Source organism: Mesocricetus auratus, unplaced genomic scaffold (assembly GCF_017639785.1).
Source record: "Mesocricetus auratus isolate SY011 unplaced genomic scaffold, BCM_Maur_2.0 Super-Scaffold_100038, whole genome shotgun sequence".
Taxonomy (NCBI): Eukaryota; Metazoa; Chordata; class Mammalia; order Rodentia; family Cricetidae; genus Mesocricetus; species Mesocricetus auratus.
The window spans coordinates 11,383,822-11,411,400 of record NW_024429216.1 but is presented as its reverse complement, the minus strand read 5'-3'; the positions used below and the strand labels follow the sequence as shown (position 1 = coordinate 11,411,400).

At 54.3% G+C, this 27,579-nt stretch overlaps 2 protein-coding genes across 7 annotated transcripts; one reads left to right on the top strand and one right to left on the bottom strand.

Annotated features, from left to right (window-relative positions):
• Positions 1-17,679, top strand: Fbxo46 (F-box protein 46). 6 transcript variants are annotated; one of them, XM_005086296.4, is made up of 3 exons: positions 1-106; positions 12,895-13,008; positions 15,022-17,679. In XM_005086296.4, the coding sequence occupies exon 3, from the start codon at positions 15,099-15,101 to the stop codon at positions 16,896-16,898; it is 1,800 nt and encodes a 599-aa protein (XP_005086353.2). In that variant the 5' UTR covers positions 1-106; positions 12,895-13,008; positions 15,022-15,098; the 3' UTR covers positions 16,899-17,679. The 6 variants fall into 6 exon arrangements, with proteins under 6 accessions (XP_005086353.2, XP_040590393.1, XP_040590392.1 ...); XM_040734459.1 differs by having other exon boundaries at positions 14,914-17,679; XM_040734458.1 differs by lacking the exon at positions 1-106 and adding an exon at positions 10,665-10,772 and having other exon boundaries at positions 14,914-17,679.
• Positions 17,680-19,755: 2,076 nt separating this feature from the next.
• On the bottom strand, positions 19,756-27,428 carry Qpctl (glutaminyl-peptide cyclotransferase like). The gene is made up of 7 exons (XM_005086298.4): positions 27,167-27,428; positions 26,583-26,726; positions 25,020-25,301; positions 23,521-23,673; positions 23,314-23,413; positions 21,790-21,906; positions 19,756-20,837 (listed from the first exon to the last, which is right to left on the bottom strand). The coding sequence occupies exons 1-7, from the start codon at positions 27,374-27,376 to the stop codon at positions 20,692-20,694; spliced, it is 1,152 nt and encodes a 383-aa protein (XP_005086355.1). The 5' UTR covers positions 27,377-27,428; the 3' UTR covers positions 19,756-20,691.
• Positions 27,429-27,579: the final 151 nt, after the last annotated feature.

The following is a 27,579-nucleotide window of genomic DNA, read 5'->3' as shown; positions in this document are numbered from 1 at the left end:
ACTCCAATTCCCAGCGGGCTTCGGGGCGAGAACCCGGAAGGGGAGGCTGGAGAGGAGCGAGTGGGGGAAACCCGCGTAGTCGAGCGAGCTGCAGCGCGGGGAGATGGTGAGAGCGCCCAGCCGGGTCCTGCGGGTGTTCGAGAGGATGGGCGGGGGCGGGGGGTGGGGTTCTGGACCTGGGTTCGAGAGGAAACAAACCTGAAGCTGGAGAAAGGGTTGGGCGTGGGGAGATCGCTGTGGGTGGGGATGGGGAGGGTGGGAGCCCCGGGGAGTAGGAGAATGGGGGCTAGGGAGGGGTCTTGGAGCTGGAGAGAGAGTCGAGCTTTGGAATTGGCTGTGAAGGGGATTCGGAGCTCGAGGAGTGTGGCTCCGGAGTTGGAGCCCTGGCTTGGACCTCGAGGCAAGAGACCCTGGAGTGGGTAATTTCGAGAGATGTGGTAGTTAGCCTGGTGTGCATGGGGAGGCATGGGAGTCGGGGCTGGAAGAGTTAAGGGAGAGGCTAGCCGCGGATGCAGTTGGGGTGAGTTCTCTGACTGCGAGGTGGGGCGGCCGGGCAAGTTGAGGTGGGGGGCAGAAGTCAGCGACGGTGTAGGTTAGCTTCTGGGACCGGGAGGCGTTGTGGGGCGCACGAGTTTAGGAACGTGGCTGCCTGTGTCTTGCCCTAATACAACCAGGAACTCCCGAGAAACAGGGCAGTCACGGGACTCTGGGTTGATATGGCCAGAAGGGGTCCGTAGAGACCACCTTTAGCATCCTTCCAGCCCCGGTAGGATCCGGACAGATAGTGGTGTGGCCAGGTCAGCTTTCAGATTCCTTCCTCTGCCCTCCTTTGTGACCTAGGCGCGTCTCCCTGTAAGCCTCTGTGCCCTTATCTGTATGATGGGAACAAGCAGGCCACTGCGAAGACTCCTAAAGGGAGGCTCCGTCAAATCGATACTTTTGGTAGGAAAGTGAAGTCGCAGCCTCAGAGCTGTCGGTGGGAAGCTCCCGTCCCAGGGAGGTTGACTGGGTTAGAGTCGCTTGCTAATAGAGACCCGGCTTTTCAATCCAGCCCTGAAAACCTGACAGTAGTCCTCTCCACTCCCACCCCTGACCACGAGCTTCTCAAAACTGCCGGATCTTGGTCTTAGCTGTTTGTCTTAACTTCCTGGATTCAGGTAGTACCTCATAGAGAAATGAAGCAGAGGCAAAGAGAGTTCAAGCAACTTTTGTTGTTGTTGTCAGCCAGCATTAAACGGTGTATCTAGAAATGCCATCCGGGTTAGAATCTGCTTTCATCGCCTTAACCCAGCCCCCTCCGCCTGTAGTGGAGTAGAGTAAGAGACGGTGAGTAGAGACACCAGCAGAGCAGCTGTCAGACAGAATTGAATTCTTTCGTGTGACCCGGGGCAAGTCTTAGGATGAGATCCATCAGCTAGGGAGGCTGGAGAGTTTAGGGAGATAGTGTTTGGGAAGTGCTTAGGGTTAGGTTGGTTAGTTAGGTTAGGGTTAGTTAGGTTAGTGCACAGTACACCTGTGTTGTCTTGAGACTCACCGTGTAGCTCAGGCTGCCCTCTGTTGGTCTTCCTGCCTCAGTATCCAGAGTGCTGAGATAACCACCCCAGCCCAGATACGATTTGTTGTTGTTTTGAGGGGCACATGTATCCCAGGCTGGCCTCAAACTCTCTGTGGAGCGGAGGATGGCCTTGGACGCCTGGTCCTCCTGCCTCCAAGTCCTGATTTCTGGGATTACAGGTGTGTACTATCATGCCTGGTTTATGCTCTACCTGGGGATCCAACCTAGGACCTTGTGCATACTAGACATCCACTACCAACTGAGCTCCCACCACCAGTCCAAGCTTTGATTTTAAAATCAATGGTTAACATCAGATAAGAAGATGGGAGAGGGACCAGTGAGGGAACATTGGGCATGCTGTCTCTCCACTCTCAAGTTGCCCCCCTACCCCCCCCCCCCGTTTCCTGATCTTTCTGGTTCCACCTTTCCTGCCCCCTATTCCTGGGTTCCTAAGTCTAATGAGCAGGACTCCGAGAAAGGTGCTCAGAAACCCAATCTGTCTCCAGCTAAATATTAATAATTCACTTGCCCAGTCTGGCCCAATTCCCAACTCTTCCAATGAGTAAGAAATACTGCTGACAACCGAGTTAGGGTTTTGTTTGTTCGTTTTGATTTTTGGCTTTCTTGTTGATGTGTGTGGGTGTGCACCCTCTAACATTTTGGTCAGGGCAGAAAGAGGGCTTCCTTAAGGAGTTTAGCAACTTTGTAATTCACTTTGAAACAATTTGGGCTTTATTTATTTAGTTAGTTATTTTGGTTTTTCGAGGCAGGGTTTCCAGGCTGTCCTGGAACTAGCTCTGCCTGGAACTCACAGAGATCTGCCTGCCTCTGTCTTCCGAGTGCTGGGATTAAAGGTGTGCTCCACCACCGCCCGGTGGGCTTTTTAATTTTTAAATCTTTAATTTTTTTTAATGATGTGTATGGTATATGGGACGGTTTTACTTGTGCCCCAAAAGAAGGTGGTTGTTGCCTAGGAGCTAGAGTTACAGGTGGTTGTGGGCCACCTGATGTGGGGGCTGAGAACCAAACCTTCGGCCTCAGGAAGAGAAGCAAGCACTGCCCAGCCGTTTTAGCAACCCAGGCATGGGTCATTTGCTTGGAGCCTTTAGTTTATAAATTCAGTGACTGATTGTAAGGCTTATGGCCAAAAGTTCCAGTGTCTAATGGATCAAGACAGTATGCCACTCCTTTGGCTAAGCTGTATTTCCACGCTGTTTTCTTTTTCTTTTTTCGAGGCACAGTCTCTGTGTGTTGCCTTGGCTGTTCTGGAACGCTATGTAGACCAGGATAGCCTCAAACTCTCAGAGATACAACTGCCTCTGCCTCCCGAGTGCTGGATTAAAGGCGTGCGCCACCACAGCCTGGCCTAGCCTCCATTTTTTAAAATGTAAAATGGGACCACACTCAGCCCATGGTGTACCCTAAGGAATTGAGAGTAAGGCCATGTGTTTAGGTTGCCTGTTGCATTATGCTCTTGATAGGTGTGGCAACCTGCTGGTGCTTTCGTTCTTTCAAAACAACACATTTCATCTTGTGGTGGAAGTTGGAAGAGCTGAAGTTTGAGGCTAGCCTGGGCTACATGTGACCTAGACAGGAAGGAAGGAAGGAAGGACGAAGGAAGGAAGGAAGGAAGGAAGGAAGGAAGAGAGAGGGGAGAGGAAGGTTGCCATCTGGAAAACAGATGTATATCCATTTGTGTGTTTGCATTTGTAAACTCTGTGTGTTTATTATTCAGTGTGTGTTGTGGGACGTCTGGAAGTCGGTGGGAGCCGGTTTTCTCTTTCCGCCGTGCGCTGTGAGGGTGGAAATGGGGTTGGTTAGTGTTGGTGGCAAGTGCAGTACCCACGAGTCACCTTGCTTACCGGGGAGTCGCTCCCTAAGTGGCCAGATCCTCACTGGGTGTCAGAGCTTGGACGGCAGGCAGACTGTCTGTGCCCTACAGGGCTCCCCATGTTTAGTTCCGGTTCCTCTAATACCTGTCAGTTTCACCCCTTCCTGCTCACCGCCCTGCCTTTGCGTGGTCACCATGACCTGCAGGGATGTGCGTCCTCCCCACCGCCCACCCCCGCCCCCTCCATCCCCATCCCCCGAGAACTTAGAGCACTGTCTCTCCACTCTTTTTTGTTTTTCAAGACAGGGTTTCTCTGCATAGCCTAGGCTGTCCTGGAACTCACTCTGTAGACCAGGCTGGCCTCGAACTCACAGAGATCCGCCTGTCTCTGCCTCCCAGTGCTGGGACTAAAGGCCAGTACCGCCTTTCTTAAATTATCTGAACACCTATTGGCTTAGGGTAAAGTCAAACATCCCTCATTTGTCCCTGTCTCTATTTGTTAACAGCTGGGTGAGCTGACACTTTTTTTCCCGTGCAATAGGGTCTCACTATGTAGCACAGGCTGGCCTCAGACGTTTGGCCATCCTGTCTTAGCCACTACTATGCTGGAATTATAGGCCTGAGCTGCCTCACATGGTGGTTGCTTTTTTTTTTCTTTCTTTCTTTCTTCTTCTAAGACAGCGTCTCATGTAGTCCAGGCCGGTGTTGAACTCACTATGTAGCTGAGGCTGACGTTAATTCTCCTGCCTCGGCCTCCAAAGTGCTAGGATCACAGGTACCGTGCTCTTTTGGCTTTAAAAAAATTCTTAAATTGGATTTATGCCTCTGCTTACTCACATAGCACATTTGTGCGTGCGTGCTTGCGCGCCCGTGTGTGTGTGTGTGTGTGTGTGTGTGTGTGTGTGTGTGTGTGCTAGCAAGGCTATCAGGGTTACAAACGTATGCCACCACGCCCTACTTCTTTTTACATGGGGGTGGGGGTGGAGCCCAGGTCCTCACACTTGCCTGGCAAACACTTTATAGACTAAGCTACCGTTATTTATTTGTACTTAAGTGTTTTGAGTGCTGGTCTGCATGTATGTATGTGTACACCATGTCCATGCAGTGCCTGTGGAGGCCAAAAGAGAGTGTCCTATCTGCTGTAACTGGAGATACAGATGGTTGTCAGACGCCTTGTGGGTGCTGGGAATTGAACCTGGGTCTTCTGCTCTTAACCTCTAAGCCAGCTCTCCAGCCCTTACCCTTCCCTGATTTTTAAAATTCTTTATTTTTATTTTATGTGCATTGGCGTGCATGTCTGTGTGAGGGCGTCAGATCTGGCACTTACAGACAGTTGTGAGCCGCCATGTGGGTGCTGGGAATTGAACCCAGGTCCTCTGGGAGAGCAGCCGGTGCTGTTAACCTCTGAGCCGCCTCTCCAGCCCTGCTTCCCTGATTTGGTAAGACAGGGTTTTACTCTGCAGTCCTGGTGAGCTCTCCAGGATCTTCTTGCCTCGGCTTCCAGAACGCTGAGTTTTCAGGCATTTGGTGTCACATCTGCTCTAAAGTGATCGTTATCGTTGTCGTATTCCACCGTGACAGCGTTTTACCAGCTGTGGTGGCAAAGCTGTCTTACTCCTGGAAACAGAGCTCTTCTTTTTTTGTTTTTTGTTTTTTGTTTTTGAGATAGGGTTTCTCTGTGGCTTTGGAGGCTGTCTTGGAACTCACTTTGTAGACCAGGCTGGCCTCGAACTCACAGAGATCCGCCTGCCTCTGCCTCCCGAGTGCTGGGATTAAAGGTGTGCACCACCAACGCCCGGCTGAAGCAGAGCTCTTCTAAAGCCTTTGCCTTCACCCAGGAAAGGGCATGGCCCCTGCGTATCCTCACTGACTGCTTGAGACCGGAAACTCCCCTCCCATGCAGCCCAGCCCCTCACCGCGTTTGTTTTCGTCGACCTGGAAACTGCAGCTTGTGTTCATTTTCCCTCCATCCAGTTAGCATGTCAGCCCCGTGAGGACAAGGGTTTCTGTCTCCCGGTCCTCGAGTCTCTCTAGTGCCTGCAGCCACACCCGTCATGGTGCAGGGTTTGTTTGGGGCAGGATCTCACTGAACAGCCCTGGCTGGCCTGGATTCCCTGTGTAGGTCAGGCGAGCCTCAAAGTCACCGGGGGATGCCTACCTCTGTTTGGCCCGAAGTGCCAGGACTAAAGGATGCGCCACCACACTCGGCTGCAATACAGAGTGTTTGTTGTTGTTGTTGTTTAGTTTGAGTGGTAAGTTGTTTCACTGTGTGTAACAGCTCTGGCTCCCTCTGTACACCAGGCTGGCCTCGAACTCACAGAGATCCGCCTGCCTCTGCCTCCCGAGGGCTGGGATTAAAGGTGTGCACCAGCCTTATTTTTCAGTGTGTATAGATGTCTTGTCTGTATGTTATGTGTGCAGTACTCTCGGAGGCCAGGACACTGGATCCCCTGGAACTGGAGTTGCAGGCAGTTGGGAAGTACCAAGGGCTGCTGGGAACTAAACATGGGTCCTCTGGAAAAGCAGCCGGTGCTCTCAACCACTGAGCCACCTCTCCAGCCCCTACAAAATAGGTTTTATTAACGTCTGTTAAATGAATAAGCAAGGCTCAGGACCCAGCAGGCTTCCTGGTTTGGTTTTTGAGTGATTCCTGGGGATCAGCTTCATTTCAGAATGTGAATTTAGGACTGCTCTGGTGTGATGACATCCACCTGTGATCCCAGCCATGCCGAGGCTGAGGCAGGGGGATTGCTGGGAGTTCCAACCCAGCCTGAATTTATAGTGAATTCCAGGCCAGCTTGGGTTACGGAGGCAGAGAGATTGTGTCTCAAAAACAATGACAAATATTTTATGTCTGAGTGATTTTGCCTGCATATATGTATTGCACTGTGTATGTTCCTGGTGCCTGCAGACAGTTGAGAACCACCTATGTGGGCGTTGGAACTGAGCCTGGGTCCTCTTGAGGAGCAGCCAGAGCTCTTAACCGCTGAGCCATGTCTCCAGGACCATGATTTACTTATTTCTGTCCTGGGGATGGAGTTCAGGACCTTCCGCCTACTAGATAAACACTCTAGCACCGAGCTGCACAGCTCCCATTGGTTGATACTGAGCAGGTGCGCTGCTGCCTGAGCTTTTTAGGAGGCAGGCCTCCCCAGGCTGGCTTTGAACTTGTGATCCTCCTTCCCTTAGCCTCACAGTGCTGGAATTACAGATGTGGTCGGCAGGCTGGCTTTGAAGTTGTTCTGACTAATCACCCTCAGGGCAGAGCTATGCTTTGGACATCTAGAGATCCTGGAAGCAGAGAACAGGCTAGGTGACCTTCCTGTGTCCCTGTTTCCCCACCCCAAGGGCATCAAGCAAGCTGGTTAGCTCTCCACACCTCAGTTCTTAACGTTGTAGGATGAAATTGAGGATGGTGTGGTAGTCGAACCTCAGAGGGAGCGAGGAGAGCTGGCCCCCTAGCTAAAAGCCGGGGCAGGCGGGCAATGGTAAGCTAGGCTTGTAGACCCGTGAGGCGTCCAGTGAGCTGCTCGCTGATCCAGGATAGCTGGGAGGAGAGGTCCTGGCCCTCTTGAAAGAAATGCACAGGCTGGAGGGAAGAGAGCCTCTCACCCGCACAGATCATTGCCGTTGAGCAGTGACAGGGGACAGGTGTCACGAGCAGGACGTGGTGGGGAAGAGGTCAAGGGTAGCCTGGGAAGGGCCCTGCGAGGGTGGTGGGACTTTCCCGGGCCGCTGCTTCAAGTGGCCCGCCCCTCAGATGTCTCAGTCGTGCAAACATAAAAGTGGGCCAGCGATGCAGTCGTCCGCCCGCCTCAGGAAGGTGAGCAGCAGGGAAGGAAGAGGCTTGGGTGCTGCCAGCTGAGCCGGCCACAGCAGAGCACACCTGTCACTCCAGTCTTGAGACTGAGGCAGGAGCGCCTGCGGTTGGAGCCCAGCTTGTGCTGGAAAGCGAGACAGGGCAGCGCCGGCACGTATGTACGCTTTTGTTTTAACGTACGCGTTCCTTTTAATAAGCAGAGCGGATGGTGAGGGGCTGTAAGGGGAAAGCCAGTAAGGGTTGAGAGTCTGTGCCCTGTTGGGTAGAAGCTGTGAGCCTGGATCCAAGGCCTCCCGGAGCAATTTCTCAGCCAGTCCTGAAGGAGGTGAAGGGCGAGCCCTGAGGGTGGGTGAGACGCAGTATTTCTGACGGGGGAACAGAGTGTGGTGGCCTTGAGGACTGAGTGGTGCAGCCCCCGTGTCCAGGGAGTGTGAGCAGTCTGGACAGCATTGCCTCAGAGCTCGGTGTGAAGAGCAGAGGCTGCTGCCCGGCCCCTCTCTGCCCGAGCTCCCTTCCCAGCCTTTGACTTGTGGTGGGCGTAACACCGGCAGGCTGGGCTGCAGAGTCTTGCAAAGGGCCTGAGCTTGGTTCCCATGCCAGGTGGCTCATCGCCACCTGTAACTCCAGCTTTGGGATCTGACACCGCCTTTTGACCTCCTTGGGCACCCTTACCTGTGCACATACCCACACAGACACTATCTTAGATCCATTTAAAAAAGAAAGAATGAACACGGTGTGGGGAGATGGCCTGCTTCTAAGCGTGAGGACCTGGGTTTAGGTCCCCATCACCCACCTAAGCAGCCAGGCATAGCTATGTGCATCTGTAACCCCAGCGCTGGGAAGATGGCAGACAGAGACACTTGGATATTATTCTCACTGGCCACCTGATCAAGCTACTACTGAACTTGGGTTTCATTGAGAGATCCTGCCGCAAAAATCACTTGAAGAGCCGGGCAGTGGTGGCGCACACCTTTAATCCCAGCACTCGGGAGGCAGAGGCAGGAGGATCTCTGTGAGTTCGAGACCAGCCTGGTCTACTGAGTGAGTTCCAGGACAGCCTCCAAAGCCACAGAGAAACCCTGTCTTGGGGAAAAAAAAAAAAAAAAGCATGTGAAGCCTGCGGTGGTGGCCGAATGTCATTGCACGCTTTTAATCTCAGCAGTTGAGAAGCAGTAGAAGGAGAATCTCTGAGTTCAAGACCAGCCTGGTCTACAAAGTGAGTTCCAGGACAGCCAGGATCATTACACAGAGAAACCTTGCAGATGGAAGTTTCTGTCCCGCCTGGTCCTGCAGCCGTTTAGTCCCCAAATAAACACAGTTTGGCTGATGTCTCAGGCTAGCTCGCTCTTAATCATTAACCCAGTTCTGTGAGCATACAGGTGGACATCCCCCATCAAAACCCTGTTTCAGGGGGGGGGGACTCGTGCTGAGTGATTATACACCTAGTGTTGATCTCTGTCCACTACACACACTCATGTGTATTCTAAGCACACTTACACACTCCCACACAAACACATTCATATGTCATACATAGACCCCAAATAAAGACATAAAAATGAGACACTGATGCTTGGGCTCCCAGTGCTCCAGAGGCTGAGCCAGGAGAATCAGAGGTTGAGGCCAGGCTGGACTATAGAGTGAGACCCTAGAGGGAGGAGCTGTGGGGGATTAAATGAGTTAATTTCAAGTGCTGTGCTGCAAACCGCATAATGTAGTTATGTTGCCTGTGAGCTATTTCTGGTGAGCCCTGTGCGTCCAGGGGCAGCCGTGGCAGGAGGACCTCCGTGCATGTCAAAGGCAAGGTTTTGCAGATGCTCTGTATAGCAGGGTGTGGGGATGCGCATTCTCTAATTATTGGCGGCACTTAATGAGGGTGTAGAGTGTGGCTCTACCCTTCAGCTCACTTTCTCAGGCAGGCTCCCGTGGTAGGTGTGCTTGTGGTTCCCATTAAATATGTGCATTGTAGGGTTGGAGGAATGCCTTAGTGATTAAGAGCATTTGCTGCTCTTCCAGAGGACCTGAGTTCCCAGCACCATATCAGATGGCTCAGAGGAGCCTGTAACCCCAACGCCCTCATCTGGACTGTGGGCACCTGCACTCAGGTGCACAGACACACACACTTTACAAATAAGAAAAATAAGTCCCTAGAACTGTAGATCTGTGAAGCCTTGGCTCCTGTGGGAAAGCCAAAATGCCCTTACCCGCTGACCCATCTCTCCTTACCGGCTCTGCACTGAAAGCCGCCTTTGGGCTTCCCTTGAATCAGCCTGGCATAGTAAGAAACAAAGTAAGGTGTCTACTTTTAAGATAACTTAAAAGTCATTATTGAGTGACTTCCTGTTGTTTTCCTGTAGTTAGTGTAGAGGAAGCCTCCTAGGAAAGACCGGACAGGTCCCCACGGCCAGCTACCTTAGCTTCAAATGCCAGGTTCAGTGACTGGGGACCACTACATTTGTTCTTTGGTTTTGAATTCGACTTTTGAAACAAGGTGTGATGTAGCCCAGGCTGGCCTTGAACTCCTGATCCTCCTAGCTCTACTTCCTAAATGCTAGCTTTCCCCCATTTTTTTTTTCCAAGACGGGGTTTCTCTGTGTAGCTCTATAGACCAGGCTGGCCTCGAACTCAGAGATCTGCCTGCCGAGTGCTGGGATTAAAGGCGTGCGCCGCCGCCGCCACCCAGTTCCCTATGTTTGTGTGTGAACTGCACGCGTGAAGTACCAGCAGCGGTCAGGAGAGGATGCTGGTCCCCTGGAACTGGGCTTCCATCAAGCAGGTCGTGGGCTGCCTTGCGGGTGCCGGAACCGAACCTGGGTCCTGTGCAGCAGCGGCCAGTGCTCTTAACCCGCGAGCATCCTCCCAGCCCCTCGTTTGCCCGTTTGTGGATTTGGGGGCGTTTGTTGTTGTGGTTGCTGTTGTTTTTGTGTGGTTTTATTTTATTTCACGACAGTCTGACCCTACGTAGCCCAGGTTGGCTTAGAACTTCCCACCTCCCCCTCGCAGACTCCCGAGTTTCAGGCGCGAGGTGTCACGCCCGGCGAGGTGACTAAGGCTCCCGGTGTCCCACCGAGAAACCGCTTCTCCCCCACCACCGCTGGCAAGCAGAGCCAGGCTCTCCGACTTGTCTCGGGCTTGCTTCTTTCTGCCCGGCGCGGGCCCCGCGGCCCTTTAAATCTCTGGCGTCGATCAGGGCTCCGGGTGCGAGGGAGCGTCGGGCAGCACCCCGCCCCTTGAGCGCGGCGGTCGGTGTCCGGACCGGGTTCCCCGTTCGGCAGCCCAGGACGTTGGGAATTTGTCCCCGCTCCCTTACATCCCGCCCGCCCCCTCCCGTCCCCCCACGCCTACTCCTGTTTTCCTGGTCGGGCCCCTTCGCCAGGGCCTGCCTTATATGGGCACGGCTCGGGACCGCAGCCGCCCATTGGCTGGGGCCGGCACGCGCGCGGCTGTCAACAAAGGGGCGGGGCGGGGCCCTGGGCGCGCCAGCCCGCGCGAGGGGGCGGGCCCGCGGGGCTCCGGTGCGCATGCCTGTGGGCCGCCATTCTCCTCGCCGCCTGGGGGAGGCGCTGCGGGTGAGCGTGCCGGGGGGCGTGTCCGGGTTGGGGGGGTCACCTGCGGGGGTCGGACGATCCCCCCCGGGAGGAGGCGGGCCGGGCATCGGGGGCGGCGTGCCCGGCTGAGCGACGGTCTGCGCGCTCGGGGAAGTTGCGGGGGTGGAGGGCATACTTCGGGTTGCTCCGTGCTGCGGGAGGCTGCGTTGTGCGTGCCTTAGAGGCGTCCTTTGTGGCTCCCCGTGTCTGGCGGGCGCGGGACGCCCGGCCTGAGCACTTCCTACCTGCGCGGCCGAGGGCAGGAGGGCACCCGCCTGTCTGTGTGCAAACCCGAGCCGCCGGCCTCCCAGCGTCCCGCAGAGCCGCAGTGGTCCGGGCAGAGCGAGCCCTGGGCGCCGGCTGTCGCACCCCACGACGTCTCCTTGTCTCCTTAGGGGCTGTTGACGTCTGTTGGGTTAGGGGTTCGTTTGAAATAGGGCGTTTTTACGTCTGAGTTCCTTCAAGGTTCCGGAGCTTCTGGGGAACGGAGGGGTAGAATGAGGATCGGTGTCTGCTACGCACGGAGGATGCCCGGGAGACCCACTGAGTCACCTGTGAGATTCGGGTGTGAAAAGTCATTTGTGATTTGGCTTCTATGTGCTGGAGGGCGTACAGATTGTTATTCTGATTTTTTTTTTTTTAGTTTTGTTTTGTTTTTCGAGACAGGGTTTCTCTGTATTGTTTTGACTCTGTCCTGGAACTCGCTCTGTAGACCAGGCTCGTCTGGAACTCACAGAGATCCGCCTGCCTCTGCCTCCCGAGTGCTGGGATTAAAACCGTGCGCCACCACCGCCCGGCTAAAAAGTTTTGTGCGTTTGTTTTGCCTGCATGTGTATCTGCGCTCCACATCCGTTGTCTGCTGCTGGCAGAGACCAGCTGGATCCTCTGGAGTGCAGTTAGAGAGAGCCACTCTGTAGGCGCTGGGAACCACACTTGGGGCCTCTCCAAGAGCAGCAAGTACTTTTAACCGCTGAGCATCTCCTCAGCTCCCATTGGTATTTGAGACAGGGTCTCTAGGTCTCTAGGTCGCCCTGGCCGGCCTCAGACTAGGTACATAGACCATGATGGCTTTGAACTTACACCTGCAGATTCTACTTCCCAAGTGCTGGGATTAAAGTCCTGTACCACTTTTTGTTTTGTTTTTGTGTTTTTTTTTTTTAAGACAGGGTCTTTATATATAGCTCAGGCAAACCTAGAACTCCTTATGGTCCTGTCTCATGTCCCAGACTCCCAAGTGCATGTGCCACCAGACTTGGTAGGCTGTTGTGGAGGAGTTGGAATTTTTTTGAAGATTTATTGATTATGCATACAGTATCCTGCCTGCATGCCAAAAGAGGGCACCAGATTTCATTATAAACGAGCTACCGTGTGGTTGCTGGGAATTGAACTGGGGACCCCCGGAAGTGCTCTTAACCTCTGAAACATCTCTCCAGCCCGGGAGTGGGGGGTGTTTAGAATTTTAAAACAGACTTTGAAAATGTCTGGATACTTGAGGGTGGGACATGAAGATTCTGGAGATGGGGCTGGGGTAGGGTCTAGATTGGGGTTCTGTCACTGGAGGCTGAGTTTTGAACGATGTCTGCAGGACCATGAAGAAATAGCATGTCAGATTTGCCTGGGTTTAGAGTAGGCATTCCACCCTACAGCATCAGCTAGTTTTAGGGGGTGAGCTAACCTTTTCTGTAAAAGACTAGGTAATGGATTATTCCAGGCCACATAATCATTGGTGCAGCTCTGCTCCTATGTGATGAAAGCAGCCATAATTTGTTCCCATAAAATTTAATTTACACCTGGCATTGGTGGCCACGCCTTTAATCCCAACACTTGGGAGGCAGAGGCAGGTGAATCTCTGTGAGTTTGAGGCCAGCCTGGTCTACAAAGAAAGTTAGGACAGCTTCCAAAACTACAGAGAAACCCCTATCTCGAAACACCCTCACCCTTACCCACCCACCCACCCCCGCCAAAAAAAATCTAATTTACAAAGTCAGGCAGCAGTGGCATGTTAGGGGTTTATTTTGTGACGGGAAACTTATTTGTTTCTCTTTAGACAAGGACTGGCTGTGTAGTCCAGGCTGACCTGGAACTCTCCATCTTTTTGCCTCAGCCTCCTCAGATCTGGGATTACAGGCGCTGATCCCCAGGCTCTGCTGGAGGGTGACACTGAGATGTCTGGAAGGAGATGAGCCAAAGATGGAGAGCAGGCGTCTGCCGCTTGCTGGTAAGTAGAAAGACTCAGTAAAAAATAAATCTGCCTCCAGTGGGCCGGAGAGACGGCTCAGAGGTTTAGAGCACTGACTGTTCTTCCAGATGATGTGGGTTCAGTTCCCAGCACCCACATGGTGGCTCACAACCATCTGTAATGAGATCTGGCGCCCTCTTCTGGCTTGCAGGAACACATGCAGGCAGAACACTGTTTACATAGTAAATAAAAAAAGAAATCGGCCTCCAGATTAGCTGATGTGTGCAAAGTCATGCAAAACAAAAAAGAAAGGTCATTATTAAGGGTGCTCCCAACAGGTGCTCAGGCCTGTGACCCTGGGCACCTAGGAGCCTGACAGCTGGGGTTAAAACATGAGATCCTGTCTCAAAGAATGATCTCAAAAAGCTGAGAGTAGTATTTCACATTTATAATCCCAGAATGAAGCAAGAGGATTGTATTGCTGTGAGTTCAAGACTAGCCTGGGCTACAATGAGGCCCTGTCTCAAAAAAGAAGAAAAAGAATCATCACCAACATATTTAAGAGCCCAGTGACCCAAAACAAGGGAAGAGTGAATTTCTTAAGGGTCTGCCTGGTTCTAGCTTCAGATTTTCCTCCCTTACCCCTCTGTGTGTCCCAGTAACTGCGGACAAGGCTGGAAATGTCTGCCTTTCCAGCAACTGGCCAACAGAGGTACAACAGAGAGGAGGAGCTTAGCGCAGCTGGTACTTTCACCAAAGGTTAAAGGTCAGGTCAGGTGTGGTAACCCACACCTTTAATCCCAGCACTCAGGAGGCAGAGGCAGGCAGATCTCTGTGAGTTCGAGGACAGCCTGGTCTACAGAGTGGATTTCAGGACACCCAGGGCAATTTAGAGAAAACCTGTCTCAAAAAACAAAAACAAAACAAAAAAAAACTAAATAGATAGATAGATAAATAGATGAGGTTGAAGGTCAGCAACAGGAGGCCTCAGAACTGTGAGCAAAGGCCATTTATTTGGCTGCACCCTCTGCTTATCTGATGTGTGGCTAGGATAAAGTTTCCTTTCCTTGGCCATGCTAGGGACGCAGTCCAGCCTGCTAGAGAGGCTGCCACTGAGGCACGCCCCCAACCCTCACTAGGTGAAGTCAGGCCAGTGTTGCTGCTGTACCGCAGAGCCGTGCGCCTAGCCCTTTACTGGGGAATTCTAGGCAGTGGCTCTTAGCAGTGAACCACGCCTCTAGCGGAAGAAGAGAGTTGGGTGTAAGTGTCTGCGCGTTTTAGAAAAGGGTCTCAGGTAGCCCAGGGTGGCCCATCAGCTCCTGATCTTGCTTCTTCTCCCATGCTGGGATTAGGCTTGTACCACCAAAGTGTGTGACACACAGTTCCTCGGTGCAGAAGTTAAGACTGGGTGGCTGTGGGGAAAAAAGCAATTGTGCTCTGTTGTTTGGTTTTATACTTTTTACTCTTTGTGGGAGCCCACCAGCCAGCTCCCAAATAAATACACAGAGGCTTATTCTTACTTATAAATGCCCTGCCTTAGCTTGGCTTGTACCTAGCCAGCTTTTCTTAACTTATTCCATCTACATTTTGCCTCTGAGATTTTACCTTTCTCTTTTTCTTTTTCTGTTTTTTGTTTTGTTTTTTCGAGACAGGTTTCTTCTGTATTGTTTTGGAGGCTGTCCTGGAACTTGCTCTGTAGACCAGGCTGGCCTCGAACTCACAGAGATCCGCCTGCCTCTGCCTCCCAAGTGCTGGGATTAAAGGCGTGCGCCACCAACGCCCGCTTTACCTTTCTCTTTCTGTATACCTTTACTTGTTACTCTGTGGCTTGCTGTGTAGCCGGGTGACTGGCCCCTGGAGTCCTCCTGTCCTTCTCCTTCTCTGGCTCCCCGATCCTATTTTCTCTCCCGAATTTCTCCTGTTTTTATTCTCTCTGCCTGCCAGGCCCCGCTGTCTTCCTCCGGGCTTGCTGTTGGCCGTGCAGCTCTTTGTTAGCCTCATGCATGAGGTGGTAAGATTCCGCAACAGCGTTCCCACCCTCCGTGTCTGCAGGTGGCGTGCGGAGCTCCCTGCTGCCATCCGGGTCCCGAGGCTGAGTGACTGCCTGCCGTCTCCCGTCACCTCCCAGCATGGACAGGGGCAGCCTCCTGCCCTTCCAGCTCTGGTGCCCCCGCCCCTTTGGCACTTACTCCCAGAACCAGCCGCGCCCGCCCCCCGCCGCAGCCCTCAAGCCGCCAGCCTGCTCCGACCCCGGCGGCGGCGGGACTGAGCCCGACCGCGGGCCTGCGCACTCAGAGAACACACCCCCTGCCTCGGCCGCAGACGCCCCCGCGGCCTCCCAGCATGCTCCTGTCCTCTCGACAGCCGCTGCTGGCGACGAGGGTCGCGTCTTGCTGGACACGTGGTATGTGATCAAGCCCGGAAACACAAAGGAGAAGGTGGCCTTCTTTGTGGCCCACCAGTGCGGTGGGGGAGGCCGGGCGAGCTCCATGAAGGTCAAGGGCCACTGGGGCAGTGACAGCTCCAAAGCCAAGAGGCGGCGGCGCTGCCTGGAGCTCACCAAGGCTCCCCCGGACCCGGGGGGCGGAGGAGGGGCCCCTGCCGCGGACGGGGCCCCCGCGACACCCGGGGATGACGTGGACCTGCTCTCCGTGGCAGAAATGGTGGCCCTGGTGGAGCAGAGAGCCGCCCTGGCCCTGCAGAGCTACCCGCGCCCCGCGCCCCCGTCTCCCGTGGTCTTCGTGTCGGCCGAGCAGGGGGGACCAGCCAAGGGCTTAGGGTCCGAGAGGCGGTCCGGTGGCGGCGACTGCAGCCGCGTGGCCGAGGCCGTGGCCCACTTTGAGGCCCAGCGGGACAGCCCCGCCACCAAGGGTCTCCGCAAGGAGGAGCGGCCAGGCGCGGGGCCCGGCGAGGTGCGCATCGCTTTCCGCATCTCCAATGGCCGCGAGCCCCGCTCGCCAGACGGCAATTTACCTGCTTGGAGCGGGAGTCGGCCCGGCAGCCCCGGGGCTCGAGCCAAGGACAAAATCACCTGCGACTTGTACCAGCTCATCAGCCCGTCCAGGGATGCGCTTCCCAGCACCATGGAGTTCCTGCTGGCCAGGGCGGACGAAGCCAGCGAGGGTGACCCGCCAGCCCTGGCCAGGCCCGAGGATGCTCCCCCCGCCCCGCCCCCGCCCCCCGCCCGGGACTGTGGGGCGTCGGGCTTCCACGTGGACGTGGTGGTGACAGGCGTCGTGGACGAGTGCGTCTTCTTTGGCAAGGACGGCACCAAGAACGTGAAGGAGGAGACCGTGTGTCTGACCGTGAGCCCGGAGGAGCCGCCCCCACCCGGCCAGCTCTTCTTCCTGCAGGCGCGGGGTCCGGAGGGGCCTCCCGAGCCACCCCCCGCCGACACGCCGAGCGCAGTGCCGGGCGCCGACGACCCTGAGGGCGCAACGGACACCTCCCTGTGCCGCCTGTACCGGCACGTGTCGCACGACTTCCTGGAGATTCGCTTCAAGATCCAGCGCCTCCTGGAGCCGCGGCAGTACATGCTGCTGCTGCCCGAGCACGTGCTCGTCAAGATCTTCAGCTTCCTGCCCACGCGGGCGCTGGCGGCCCTCAAGTGCACCTGCCACCACTTCAAGGGCGTCATCGAAGCCTTCGGCGTGCGCGCCACGGACTCGCGCTGGAACCGGGACCCGCTCTACCGCGACGACCCTTGCAAGCAGTGCCGCAAACGATACGAGAAGGGCGACGTGTCCCTCTGCCGCTGGCACCCCAAGCCCTACCACCACGACCTGCCTTACGGACGCTCCTACTGGATGTGCTGCCGCAGAGCCGACCGCGACACGCCCGGCTGTCGCCTGGGCCTGCACGACAACAACTGGGTGCCGCCGTGCAACGGCGGGGGCCGGGGCCGCGCTGGCCGGGAGGAGGGAAGGTGAAGCCTGGGCGTGAGGGGACATCTGCCAGCACCTCCCAGTCCATCCAGCGTTCGCCTCCCCCCAGAGCCGGGACCAGGTTCGGGGTCCGTGGGGTAAAAACCCTGCTCGACCCTGCTGGTTTTCTACTCTTCAGAGCCGGGGCCGTGCACCCTCAGAGAGGGTTGTGGCTTTCGCTTTTTTTTACCGGCATCTCAATTGCGCCTCATCAAGACCCAACCCCATCCCCGAGTCTCTCTACCCCAGGGACCCACCAGCAGGGAGCAGACGGCAGCTAATTTTGGTACCACCTGAGGCTCTCCTCAAGCTGGCCCTCCCCACTCTGTGCCTCCTCAGTTCTTTGTCTCTGGAGCTCACCAAAGGGTCGCAGTCTGCGGTTGACACCTCCAGGCCATCGGCTCGAAACTCAAGTCGGCACTTTTTCGAGGCAGCCCACCGTTTCTACATGTTTTCCTCATTAAATAACAATAAAATGACTTCTTCTGCACTCCCAGTCTCTCCTCTCCCCCAGGGAAAGTGGGTGAGATCCCTGCCCCTCTTGAAGCTCTTGTCGCTGAATCCCCAGGAAAGCTGCGAAGCCCTTACCTCAGAGGGCAAGGACCGCGCCTCTGCATTTCTAGGTGACCCTTCCTTCCACACGGGGCACTCAATGAGGCGTTCGGGTTTTTCCTCTTATGGGAGTGTTTAATTTGTTTTCTCCTTCATTGTGGTTCTGGAAGCTTCTAGAGTGTGGCATCTGACCAATTTTGAATTGGTCCTTTCTATAAAAATCAATATTTATGAAGCAGGGCCAGATTGGTCTGTGTGATGTTAAGGGACTTGGTAACGGAAGAGACGCACACATAGGTCTGCGCTTGGCAGGGTGGGATGGGAGAGGAGAAGGGGTCCCCAGCTAAGTCCCTTTGCCTGAAAAGGTCTCGACATCTCTCACTTTAGTATTTTTTGGTTGTGAGCCTCACCTTTAGTGGCTGAGCCATCTCTCCAGCCCTCGCTTAGTATTTTTTTAAATCCCAAAATAATAGTGGCTTAGACAAGGTCATTTTTCCTTCTTTCAAGAGTCCAGTATTGGGTGATGTGGGGCCCCCGGGTCACCGTTGCAGGGTGCTTCAGCAGTGGTCCCCGGCGCCGTGGTGTGTGACTGCAGGATTCCTGCTGTCCCTGTGGAGCAGGGGGGAAGTCCCCTTCGTGGTAGAGGTGCCACACATGCTGTGACTCCATCTCATCCATCACAACTCCCCAGCCCCTCGTTTTTCTATGCAGACGTGCTGGGTATGGGGCCCAAGGTAGAAACATAAGGTTCTTTCATTCTCAATATTTTGTGTATGTATGTGTGATGTGTGGGTAGTTGTTATGGAATATTTGTTGAATGATGCAAAGATGTGTTGCAATCTTTTATGCTGCATGTGTTTAACTCTGTGAGGCTGTGTTACTGTGCCTGCCTAAAACACTTGATTGCTCTAACAAAGAGCTGAATGGCCGATTAGCCAGGCAGGAGAGGGCCAGGCAGGGCTGCCAGGCGGGAGAATGGGAGAAAAGGAACGAACACAGGTGAGAATCAAGAAAAGGGACGAGGACGCCAGGAGCCGGCCAAACACACAACCACGGAGTGAGGAGGAGAGAAAGAAAAGTTCAGAGGCAAAACGTAAGAGAAATAGGGAAACTTAAGAAAAGCTGGCTAGCCGGGCGTTGGTGGCGCACGCCTTTAATCCCAGCACTCGGGAGGCAGAGGCAGGCGGATCTCTGTGAGTTCGAGACCAGCCTGGTCTACAGAGCGAGTTCCAGGACAGGCTCCAAAGTAATACAGAGAAACCCTGTCTCAAAAAACCAAAAAAAAAAAAAAAAGAAAGAAAGAAAAAAAGAAAGAAAGAAAAAGCCCAAGTTAAGGCTGGGCATTCATAAGTAAGAATAAGTCTCTGTGTGTTTATTTGGGAGCTGTGTGGCAGCCCCAAGAGTTCTTTATTAGACCAATCAGGTGTTGTAGGCAAAGTAATAGCTTCACAGAATTAAACTAATGCAACATAAACCAATGCAACAAATATTCCACAGCAAGAACAAATGTAACACATCTCAAACTAATACTCCACAGCAGGTAGTATAGGTGCACACGTGGTACAGCGCCCACATGCAGCTCTCTCCATCACTGTAGGTTCCAGGGATTAAGCCGAGGTCGTCAGGCTTATGCAGCGAGTACTTCTATCCACTGAAGCCTTTTCACAGACCCATAAGATTCATTTCACCTTACACACATAATCTGATGGTGAATTTGTGTTTGTGGTGCTAAGGATGGAGCCCAGGACCACACATGCCCTACCACTGAGCCACACCCCCAGCCCCTCACTGGGGGATTCTAGACAGGGGCTCTACCACTGAGCCACACCCCCAGCCCCTCACTTGGGGGATTCCAGGCAGAAACTCTACCACTGAGCCATGCCCCAGCCCCTCACTGGGGATTCTAAGAGGTGCTGTAGGTGCTAAGCTACAGTCTTAGTCCATTTTGACATAGGGTCTCACTAAATTGCCAGTCCAGCTTTGAATTCACTCTATCCCAGGCAGGCCTTGAGCTAGGTGAGCTGGGATTCACGGACCTGTGTCATCACACCTGGCTCTTATTTTCCAGCCCACGTTATGATTCAGGTTCCCGTGAAATCTGCAGTTCACCAGAAAACCAGTGGGTGGCATCCTCGTTAACGCGCCATCTTGCTGAGATGAAGGGTGGCTTCACACGTGCTCAGCAGGCGCTGTGTATGACTGAGCTGCCCCTTCAACCTGGTTCCCACCGCCTACGCTTTCCTCCGGCGCTTTCCACTAAGCAACTCTGCCGTCACCAGAGGGGCTTTAAAGATAGGCACACCAAACGCAGTTAAAAAGATACCCACAAATGTTTATTCCTTGTTTGCTTTTTGTGACAGGGTTGCTCTTGTAGATCAGGCTGGCCTTGATCCACCTGCCTCTGCCTCCTGAGTGCTGGGATTAAAGGTGAGTTCCACAACACCCGCTCTTACTACTCTTGTCCCTACCCCTTCCGTTGGTCCTGGCTCAGTGGGTTTGGGGTGGATTTGGAAGCCTGTTTTTGGTTTTGTTTTTTTACATGGACTTGAGAAATAACCCCTGGCTGGCTATGGCGAGGTAGCAATCTTACCCAGTCCCTGGGACTGGGTAGGAGGATTGGAAACTTTGCTAACCAGGACTGCACACGTCTAGGGAAGTCAGGGCTATACAGTTAGACCTTGTCTTGAGAAATAGTGCTGGGTGAGGTGACTCATGCCTTCAAGGAAAGTTTGCTCTACCAAAGGAAATGGTAGTCCGGGGCTGACTGGGCCCTCTCTAACCCTAGAAAGACCTCTCCTTTTGAAGGAAGAAACTCTAATGTCATTTCCCAGTGGGAATTGTGGCTTTCTCTAAGCCGATGTGGAGACCTGGCTGGGCTTCATCTCTGTCCTGAGTTCTGAAGCCCATGGGAGTCAGAACTGGTCCACGCAGTAGCAAGTTACTTACGACAAATGTGAAACATTCTCCACAGAGCATTCATTCGGTTGGTGGCGCTGGCCCAGGTGTCAGCCCGTGTCACAGCATTTGATCCCTGGGGACTTCCAGATCAGTCTTTACTTCAGGACAGAAGCCAAAGCCCTTTGGCTTTCAAATGGCCCCGGTGTTTCTGGCGTGTCTTTGAAATGCAGTGGCTTGAGATGGTTGTAGCATACATCTAAGGTGAGCCTGGCCACCCCGCACTGGCTCCAGGTGTCCCCGTCATGTCCCCAGCCGGGTGTAAGATCCTCCCAGAGCATCTGTGTGCAGACTAGAGTCCCAGGTACTCGGCCAGGAACACGGCGAGGATGCGGCTCAGGTTGTGTACGGTGGGTGGGTGGAGGTTGGCCTCGGTGTCAGCAGGGGTGTGCCATACGGCAGGAAAGGGCGTGGCAATGAGGTGGAGAACCTGGACCCCTGCAGCAGACGGGAGATTCGGCGGCCAGCTGCAACCCTCAGCTGCTACAGAGAACCCACCTCAGCTCTGGCTAGTCCTTTATAACCTCTTAACCCACAACCCCGGGCGTGCTAAGCAAGCACTCTACCCCTGAGCTACATTCCCCAAGCCCGGAAGAGTGATGTCAAACGTGAGAGGGTACATGTTGTTTAAGAGCCGAGCAGCGCTCGCCTTTAATCCCAGCGCTTGGGAGGCAGAGGCAGGTGGATCTGAATTTGAGGCCAGCTTGGTCTACGGAGTGAGTCTCAGGACAGTAACAGCTACACAGTGAGATTCTGTCTTTCTTTTTTTGTTTGGTTGTTTTTTTGTTGTTGTGGCTTTAATTGTTTATTTGTATTTTATGTACATTGGTGATTTGCTTGCATATATGTCTGTATGAGAGTGTTGGAACCCCTACACAGCAGTTACAGACATGGGTGCTGGGATTTGAACCCGGGTCCTCTGGAAGAGCAGCCAGTGCTCTTAGCTGCTGAGCCATCTCTCCAGCCCTTTTTTCTTTCACCAGGCTGGGCTCAAACTCACAGACATCCACCTGCCTCTGCCTCCCGAGTGCTGGGATTAAGGGCGTGCACCACCACAGACCAGCGAACCTGTGCTCTTTTTCAAAACTCTTGTATTCCCTGGAATCCTGCTCTGCGAATGTTTCCCTGTGCAGCCACAGAGACAGGTGGACTGGGGCCCCTGAGAGCAACACCCCGTTCCTTGCCCTCCCTGAAGGACTCGGTGAAGAAATGGAATAGTGCTTGCCTGGCGTGCAAGAGGCTTGCTGTGCACTGCGCTCAGCTCAGATCAAACATCCGATGCCCTCCATTCTCCCCATTTTATAGATGAAGAAATCAAGGCTGAGCCCTCGCCAGCAGCCCCTAGCCCCGGGGTAGAAGGCTCCCTTGTCCCCTCGGTCCCAGCAAGTACCTCTGCGGAGGAAGGGGATGTGATCGTCTTCCACGGGGCCAGGGGGCTCCCCCGGTTGGAAGTACATCACTTCCTGCGGGTGAGACTGCAGTAGGTTCAGACGGTGAAGGCGCTTCTCTAGAGAGGTTGGAAAGCGGGATCAGTCAGCAGCCAGCGTTACACCCCAAAACCATGTATATGTATGCACCAAGCACATGCAGTGCCTGTGGAGGCCACAGGGGGCGTCCGATCCCCTAGGACTGGAGTTACAGTTGGGACCTGCCATGTGGGTGCTGGGACTCAACCCAGGTCCCCTGGAAGGCTGCCAGTGCTGTTAATTGGTGGGTCATCTTTCCAGCAACATGGTTCTTTTTATGGCAAGTTTCCTATTCCTAGTCTCATTTAACCCTCTGTCGAGGAGGGAGATGTCTCTATTATTTGTGTGTGACTGGGGGTGGTGTGCATGCGGAGGCCTGGAGTAAGTTTTCTCCCTTTTTTTTTTTTTTTTTTTTTTGGAGGGAGGTGTTGATTTTTCACGACAGGGTTTCTCCGTGGCTTTGGAGCCTGTCCTGGAACTCACTTTGTAGACCAGGCTGGCCTTGAACCCACAGAGATCCGCCTGCCTCTGCCTCCCGAGTGCTGGGATTAAAGGCCACCTTCTCCCTCCACTTTTACACGGGTTCTGGGAATGAATTCTGGCTGCCAGGCTTTGAGGCCAGCACCTTTACCCACTAAGCTATGTCACTGACCCCTGGGTTCTTACTTTATTTATTTATTTTGACATTTTTAGAGACAGGCTCTCATGTACCTGCGGGCTAGCCTCAAACTGTGTGGCTGAAGATGACCCTTGATCCTCCTGACCTACAACTACCTCCCAAATATGAAATGACAGGCATGCACCACCTCTATAGGCTGTTACTTATTTTGAGATAAAATCTTGCTTCGTAGCCCAGACTTGCCTAGGATTCACAATCCTCTTGCCTCTGCCTTCCCAGTGCTGGGATACAGGTGAACACCACCAGGCAGCTTATTCTAGCATGGGATTTGCTATGTAGCCCAGGATCGCTCTGAACTTACAGTCTCGTTTTCTCAGCTTCCTGAGTGTTGAGATTTCAGGCATGCACCACCATGATGACAACTACGCCCCTGTGAGCATTACCACCACGCTTATTTTACATAAGAAATAGAGGCTCACCTTCCATCCCAGCGCTCGGGAGGCAGAGGCAGGCGGATCTCTTGAGTTCAAGGCCAGCCTGGTCTACAGAGCGAGTTCCAGGACAGCCAGGGCTACACAGAGAAAGAAGCCCTGTCTTTAAAAAAACCCCACAAAAACAAAATAAAAAGAAACAGAGGGTTAGAGAGATGAAGCGTGGTTTGAAACAGGCCAGTCTCACACAAGAGTTCTGCTGTCAAAGTCGCTACACTCCACTCATAGGAACCGTTTGTTTCTCCCTGGTTTCGGGCCCAGGGATAGGAGGCGAGGGCAGGATGAGTTCCCAGAGGTCAGCTGATAGTCCTACCCTTGGCCTGGCCGACCCTCCTTACCGATGCTCCTTAGTCGTTGGAACCAGCGGGCTGTGCGGGGGAAGTGACTGAAGAAGATGGGACTGGGCGCTCCCAGAAGGTCAAGAAGGACAAAGAGCTCCTGGGGGAGGAGTCCAGGGCTGGAGTCTGTTTGTCTGTCCTATGCTACTGACCGTACCCTGACCCCTCCCGGCCCCCTGCTCCAGAGCCCAGAGGAACGGATCTTACAATAGCCTGGATCCTAGTGGGGCCAGGGCTGTGTGGTATAGACTCCATGATCTGAGCTAAGTGCTGGGAGCCATAAAGGGAGTCCTTTGGTCCCCACGCCGCCAGCGCCTCCTCCCCATCCAAGAAGAGCAGCTGCAGAGTCACCGGCACCGCCTGTGGGAACAAGCAGCCAGGTCAGTACCAACCCTTGGCATCCACCCACCCACATGCCCTGCCTGTTTGCACAGCTGGGATGGGACAGACCCAGTGGCCTCCTTCCTGCAGTGTGACAACAAGTCATGGTTGAGCCAGAAGGGTTCGGATCCATGCTTTCGGTGGTCGTCAGACATGGTAACCTTGTTTCGTGGAGCCCAAGCTGGCCTGGAACTTCCATCATGGTGCCCTCCCTGGGGTGACAGGTGTGTCCCCAAAATGCCCATTTTTATTTTTTGCAGTGCTAGGGAGTGGCTCTAGGGATGCCCATTTGCTAGGCATGCACTGTACCCCTGAGCCACACCCCCGGCCCTCTCACTACTTTTTTGGGGACAGGGTTTCCGTCAAGTCGCCCAGGCTACCCTTGAGCTCACTCTGTAGCCCTGGCGGGCCTTGAACTTCCACTCCCCAGGCCTCCAAGTCTGGAGGAGCTGGGATTACAGGCCGGTGCCACCAGGGTTGGCTCAATCTCTTCATCTATGGATGGGGTTAATAGGTCCATTCACAGGATCACATTTGAATCCAGGTTGTAAGAACTGAATGAGTCAGCTCTTGTTATTACTTAAGCCCAGTTGGCCAAGACAGACAGACAGACAGAGCGACAGACAGACCCACCCAAAAGGGGATAGCTGCACAATGAAGGTCTGTGTTCAAGCTGCCCTCGGTGTGGCACACAGTTCACTTCCTGTTGCCTGCTGATCAGGACGCAGATCTCAGCTCCTATTCCAGCACCCGTCTACCCACACGCCACCATGACGATAAGATGGACTAAACCTCTGAAGCTACAAACCACCTCAATTAAATGTCTTTCTTTATAAGAAAGAGTGGCCATGGCTGGGCGGTGCTGGCGGGTGCTGGCGCACGCCTTTAATCCCGGCCACGGAGAAACCCTGTCTCAGGCCCCCTGCCCCCCAAAAGAGTTGTCATGGCCATGGTGTCTCTTCACAGGAATAGAAACCCCAACTGAGACATGCGCGTATGTATGACTGTAACGCCAGCACTCGGGGGGGGAGCAAGAGGGTCGGAAATTCAAGGTCATTCTTGAGTTTGACGCCAGTGTGGCCTCTATGAGACCTGGCTGGGGAGAGAAAAGTCCTGTGTTTCAGTGCATAGAGCGAACGTTGGAAAAGGAAAATGACAGTGGAGGCTGAGAAAACGGGTGACAGCGGGGCATTCCCACTGCTTGGAAGGGTGATGCCAAAGAATGGCTGCGTTCGAGGCTAGCCTGGGCTACATTGGAGTGAAACCCCGTCTGGAAAAAGAAAAGGATGACAGGAGGACAGGCGGCCCTCCCCACGCTCCCTCACCTGCTGCTTGGCACGGCTCAGCATCACATCAAAGGCCTGGGCCAGCTCCAGGAGCAGGGCGCAGGGCACCGCCGAGTCCGTGGCCCCCACGAAGGGGGCCGACCCAGGAGGGAAGAACTTAGAGTCGTAATGGCAGGCCAGGGTGAGGTGACGGGCAGCTGCTGGGTCAAGCGTGGCCACCACATTCCCGAAGTCCAACGGCCCCAGGGGTGTTGAGGCTGTGAAAGGGTCCAGTTCCACGTGCCAGCCTGCTGACAGGGACCGCAGCGTGGTCTCCAGGAACTAGTGGCAAGAGAGAGGTAGGAGGGTGGACAGGGACTGGGGAGGAGGTGGGGAGAAGGGTCTTGTGACCGGAGCCTCGCAGAGCAGTCTGGGTGATTAGAAAGCCCCACTTGGGATGAGGTTGTTCCCTTGACGTATGTTTCTACTGAGGAACAACTGTGTGCCAGACGTGGGATAACAGCACCTCTTTTTGTTTTTGTTTTGTTTTTTATATCTGAGACAGGGTTTCTCTGTGTAGCTTTGGAGCCTGTCCTGGAACTCACAGAGATCCGCCTGCCTCTGCCTCCTGAGTGCTGGGATTAAAGGCCACCAGCACCCAGCTACCACACCTCTAGATAGCAATAAAACTTGCGGCTTACTATGTAGTTCAGGCTAGCCTCCAACTTGCTGCATAGCTGAGGCTGGCCTAGAACCCCAGATCATGCTTCTGCTTTCTGAAAGGATTTTTAGACCAAGGCCACCACCACACCCAGCTATGGATAATGCTCTCTCTCCTCTCTGTCCCCTCATGTTGACTCCTCCAAAATCACATCTAAGGTGACCTTCCACCCTCTCCCTGGGTCTGTCTGTCTCTCTCCATGGTGCTGAGGACTGACTCAGGATTTCCCGCATGCTGCTTACAGAGACACCGTCCCACACCGGTGGATGCTAGACCAGTGCCCTACCATTGGGCCACACCCCCAACCTCACACTGGTGATTTCTAAGCAAGCGCTGGCCTGTTGAGACATGCTATGACTTCCTCTTAAAAAGCTCTCACTGTGTGCCAAGCCTGTGCTAGGATCCCTATAAAGTCACCAATGTCAGTGAATGTCCCCATTCTGCAGGTGGGGAAACGGAGTCCCAGAGAGGTCCCAACTAAGGTAGATTCTAAATACAGCATCTAAATGGCAACAAAGGAATGCTACACCACCCATTAATGAAGCCAACCTTCTTGGATTCTATCTACAGCTAACTGTGGGGTCTGAACAAAATGTAGTAACTCCCCTGGCCTTCAATTTCCCCATCTGTACAGCGGGGATTACGTTGGTTCCGACCTCACCAGACAATACATTGCTGTCCCTAATATAAAGTAAGCTTTTGATAGGTGCTGTATAGTTTGGGATTTGTGCATCACTGTGAGAATCTAGAGTCTGGTTCGCACACCCCCCCTCCTCTCCCCCCCCGCCCCCATCAGAGCCCCAGTCTGCTGCCTCTGACTGTTCCGGGATCTTAGATGCCTGAGTCCCATTTCCTGACAGGCTGGGAAAAGGAGTTTGGGGACTGGAAATAAGACCCTTTACCTTTCTCACTTGGAGATTGCCAGGACTACCCGGGGGCCGCACAATCAGCAGGGGACGCAGGAAAGTCCCCCAGAGACGCTGCGGATCCAGCAGCCCTACCACCCTTCGAAGCTTGGCTTCCTGAAGGCTTCCAGTCAGCGGGGCCTTGGTTGGGAAACGAGGTGGGGAAAAGAAAAATGAAGGCAACCCCATTCCCACCCCGTCCTGGGCGCCGTTGCCCCCTAGGAACCCTGACTCTTCTTGGTGACGCATCAAAGACTTGGGAGGAAACATCCATATATCCTAGACTGGGAGAAAGTCTTCAAAGCAAATCTGGTCCATCCTACTACAGTCCTGACGAGAATCTTCTACACAGATGGCCTGGGGCGTAGAACTCAGATCTACCAGGGTTGCTAGGCTGACCCCTCCTCTTCAGAACGGGCTGGTTCAAAAACAAGCCTGCTTGGGAAGGGGCGTGCGCTTTAAAAGACGGAGAAAGAGAAGTCACCCGGGGCAAGGGCCACGCGACACAGCCACGTAAATCTGAGAGTCTACACGAAAGGAAACAGAGGAAGGACGGTACCGGGGCCCCAGCCAGGCCTCACCCGCAGATCCCGGCTCCGCGACGGCTCCTGAACCCCCGGGTGCCAGCTGTTCCAGACGATGAAGACAGCCAAGGCCAGGGCCAGCGCCAACAGCAGCAGGGGCAGGAGCTGCACGCGCGGCAGCAGGCGGCGCTTGGAGAGCGAGGGGGGCTGCATGAAGCCCCGATCGCCGAGCCGCTGCCGGGGCCGCCCGCGGCCCCCGGGACTCATGGCAGCCTGGCCCTGAAACCCATCTCCGGACTCTGGGTCGACTTTAGGCCAAGCCCCGCCCCTTATGGATGACAACAGCCAATGAGGAAGGAGAGTGCCTGCATCGTCGCCCCGCCCCACCCTCGGACGACTGCGATTGGCTCTCCTCTACACGGAACGAGCCAAGAGGCAGCGCGAAAGCCTTAGGGCCCGCCCCCACGGAA

Excerpts from the sequence above, each read along its gene's own strand:
- Qpctl (XM_005086298.4), bottom strand. The coding sequence starts at position 27,376 with ATGAGTCCCGGGGGCCGCGGGCGGCCCCGGCAGCGGCTCGGCGATCGG. Across the intron at positions 23,414-23,520 it reads CCACTAGGATCCAGGCTATT|GAGCTCTTTGTCCTTCTTGA; the intron begins GTAAGATCCGTT and ends CTCCTCCCCCAG. Across the intron at positions 21,907-23,313 it reads CCAACGACTAAGGAGCATCG|AGAAGCGCCTTCACCGTCTG; the intron begins GTAAGGAGGGTC and ends CAACCTCTCTAG.
- Fbxo46 (XM_005086296.4), top strand. The coding sequence starts at position 15,099 with ATGGACAGGGGCAGCCTCCTGCCCTTCCAGCTCTGGTGCCCCCGCCCC.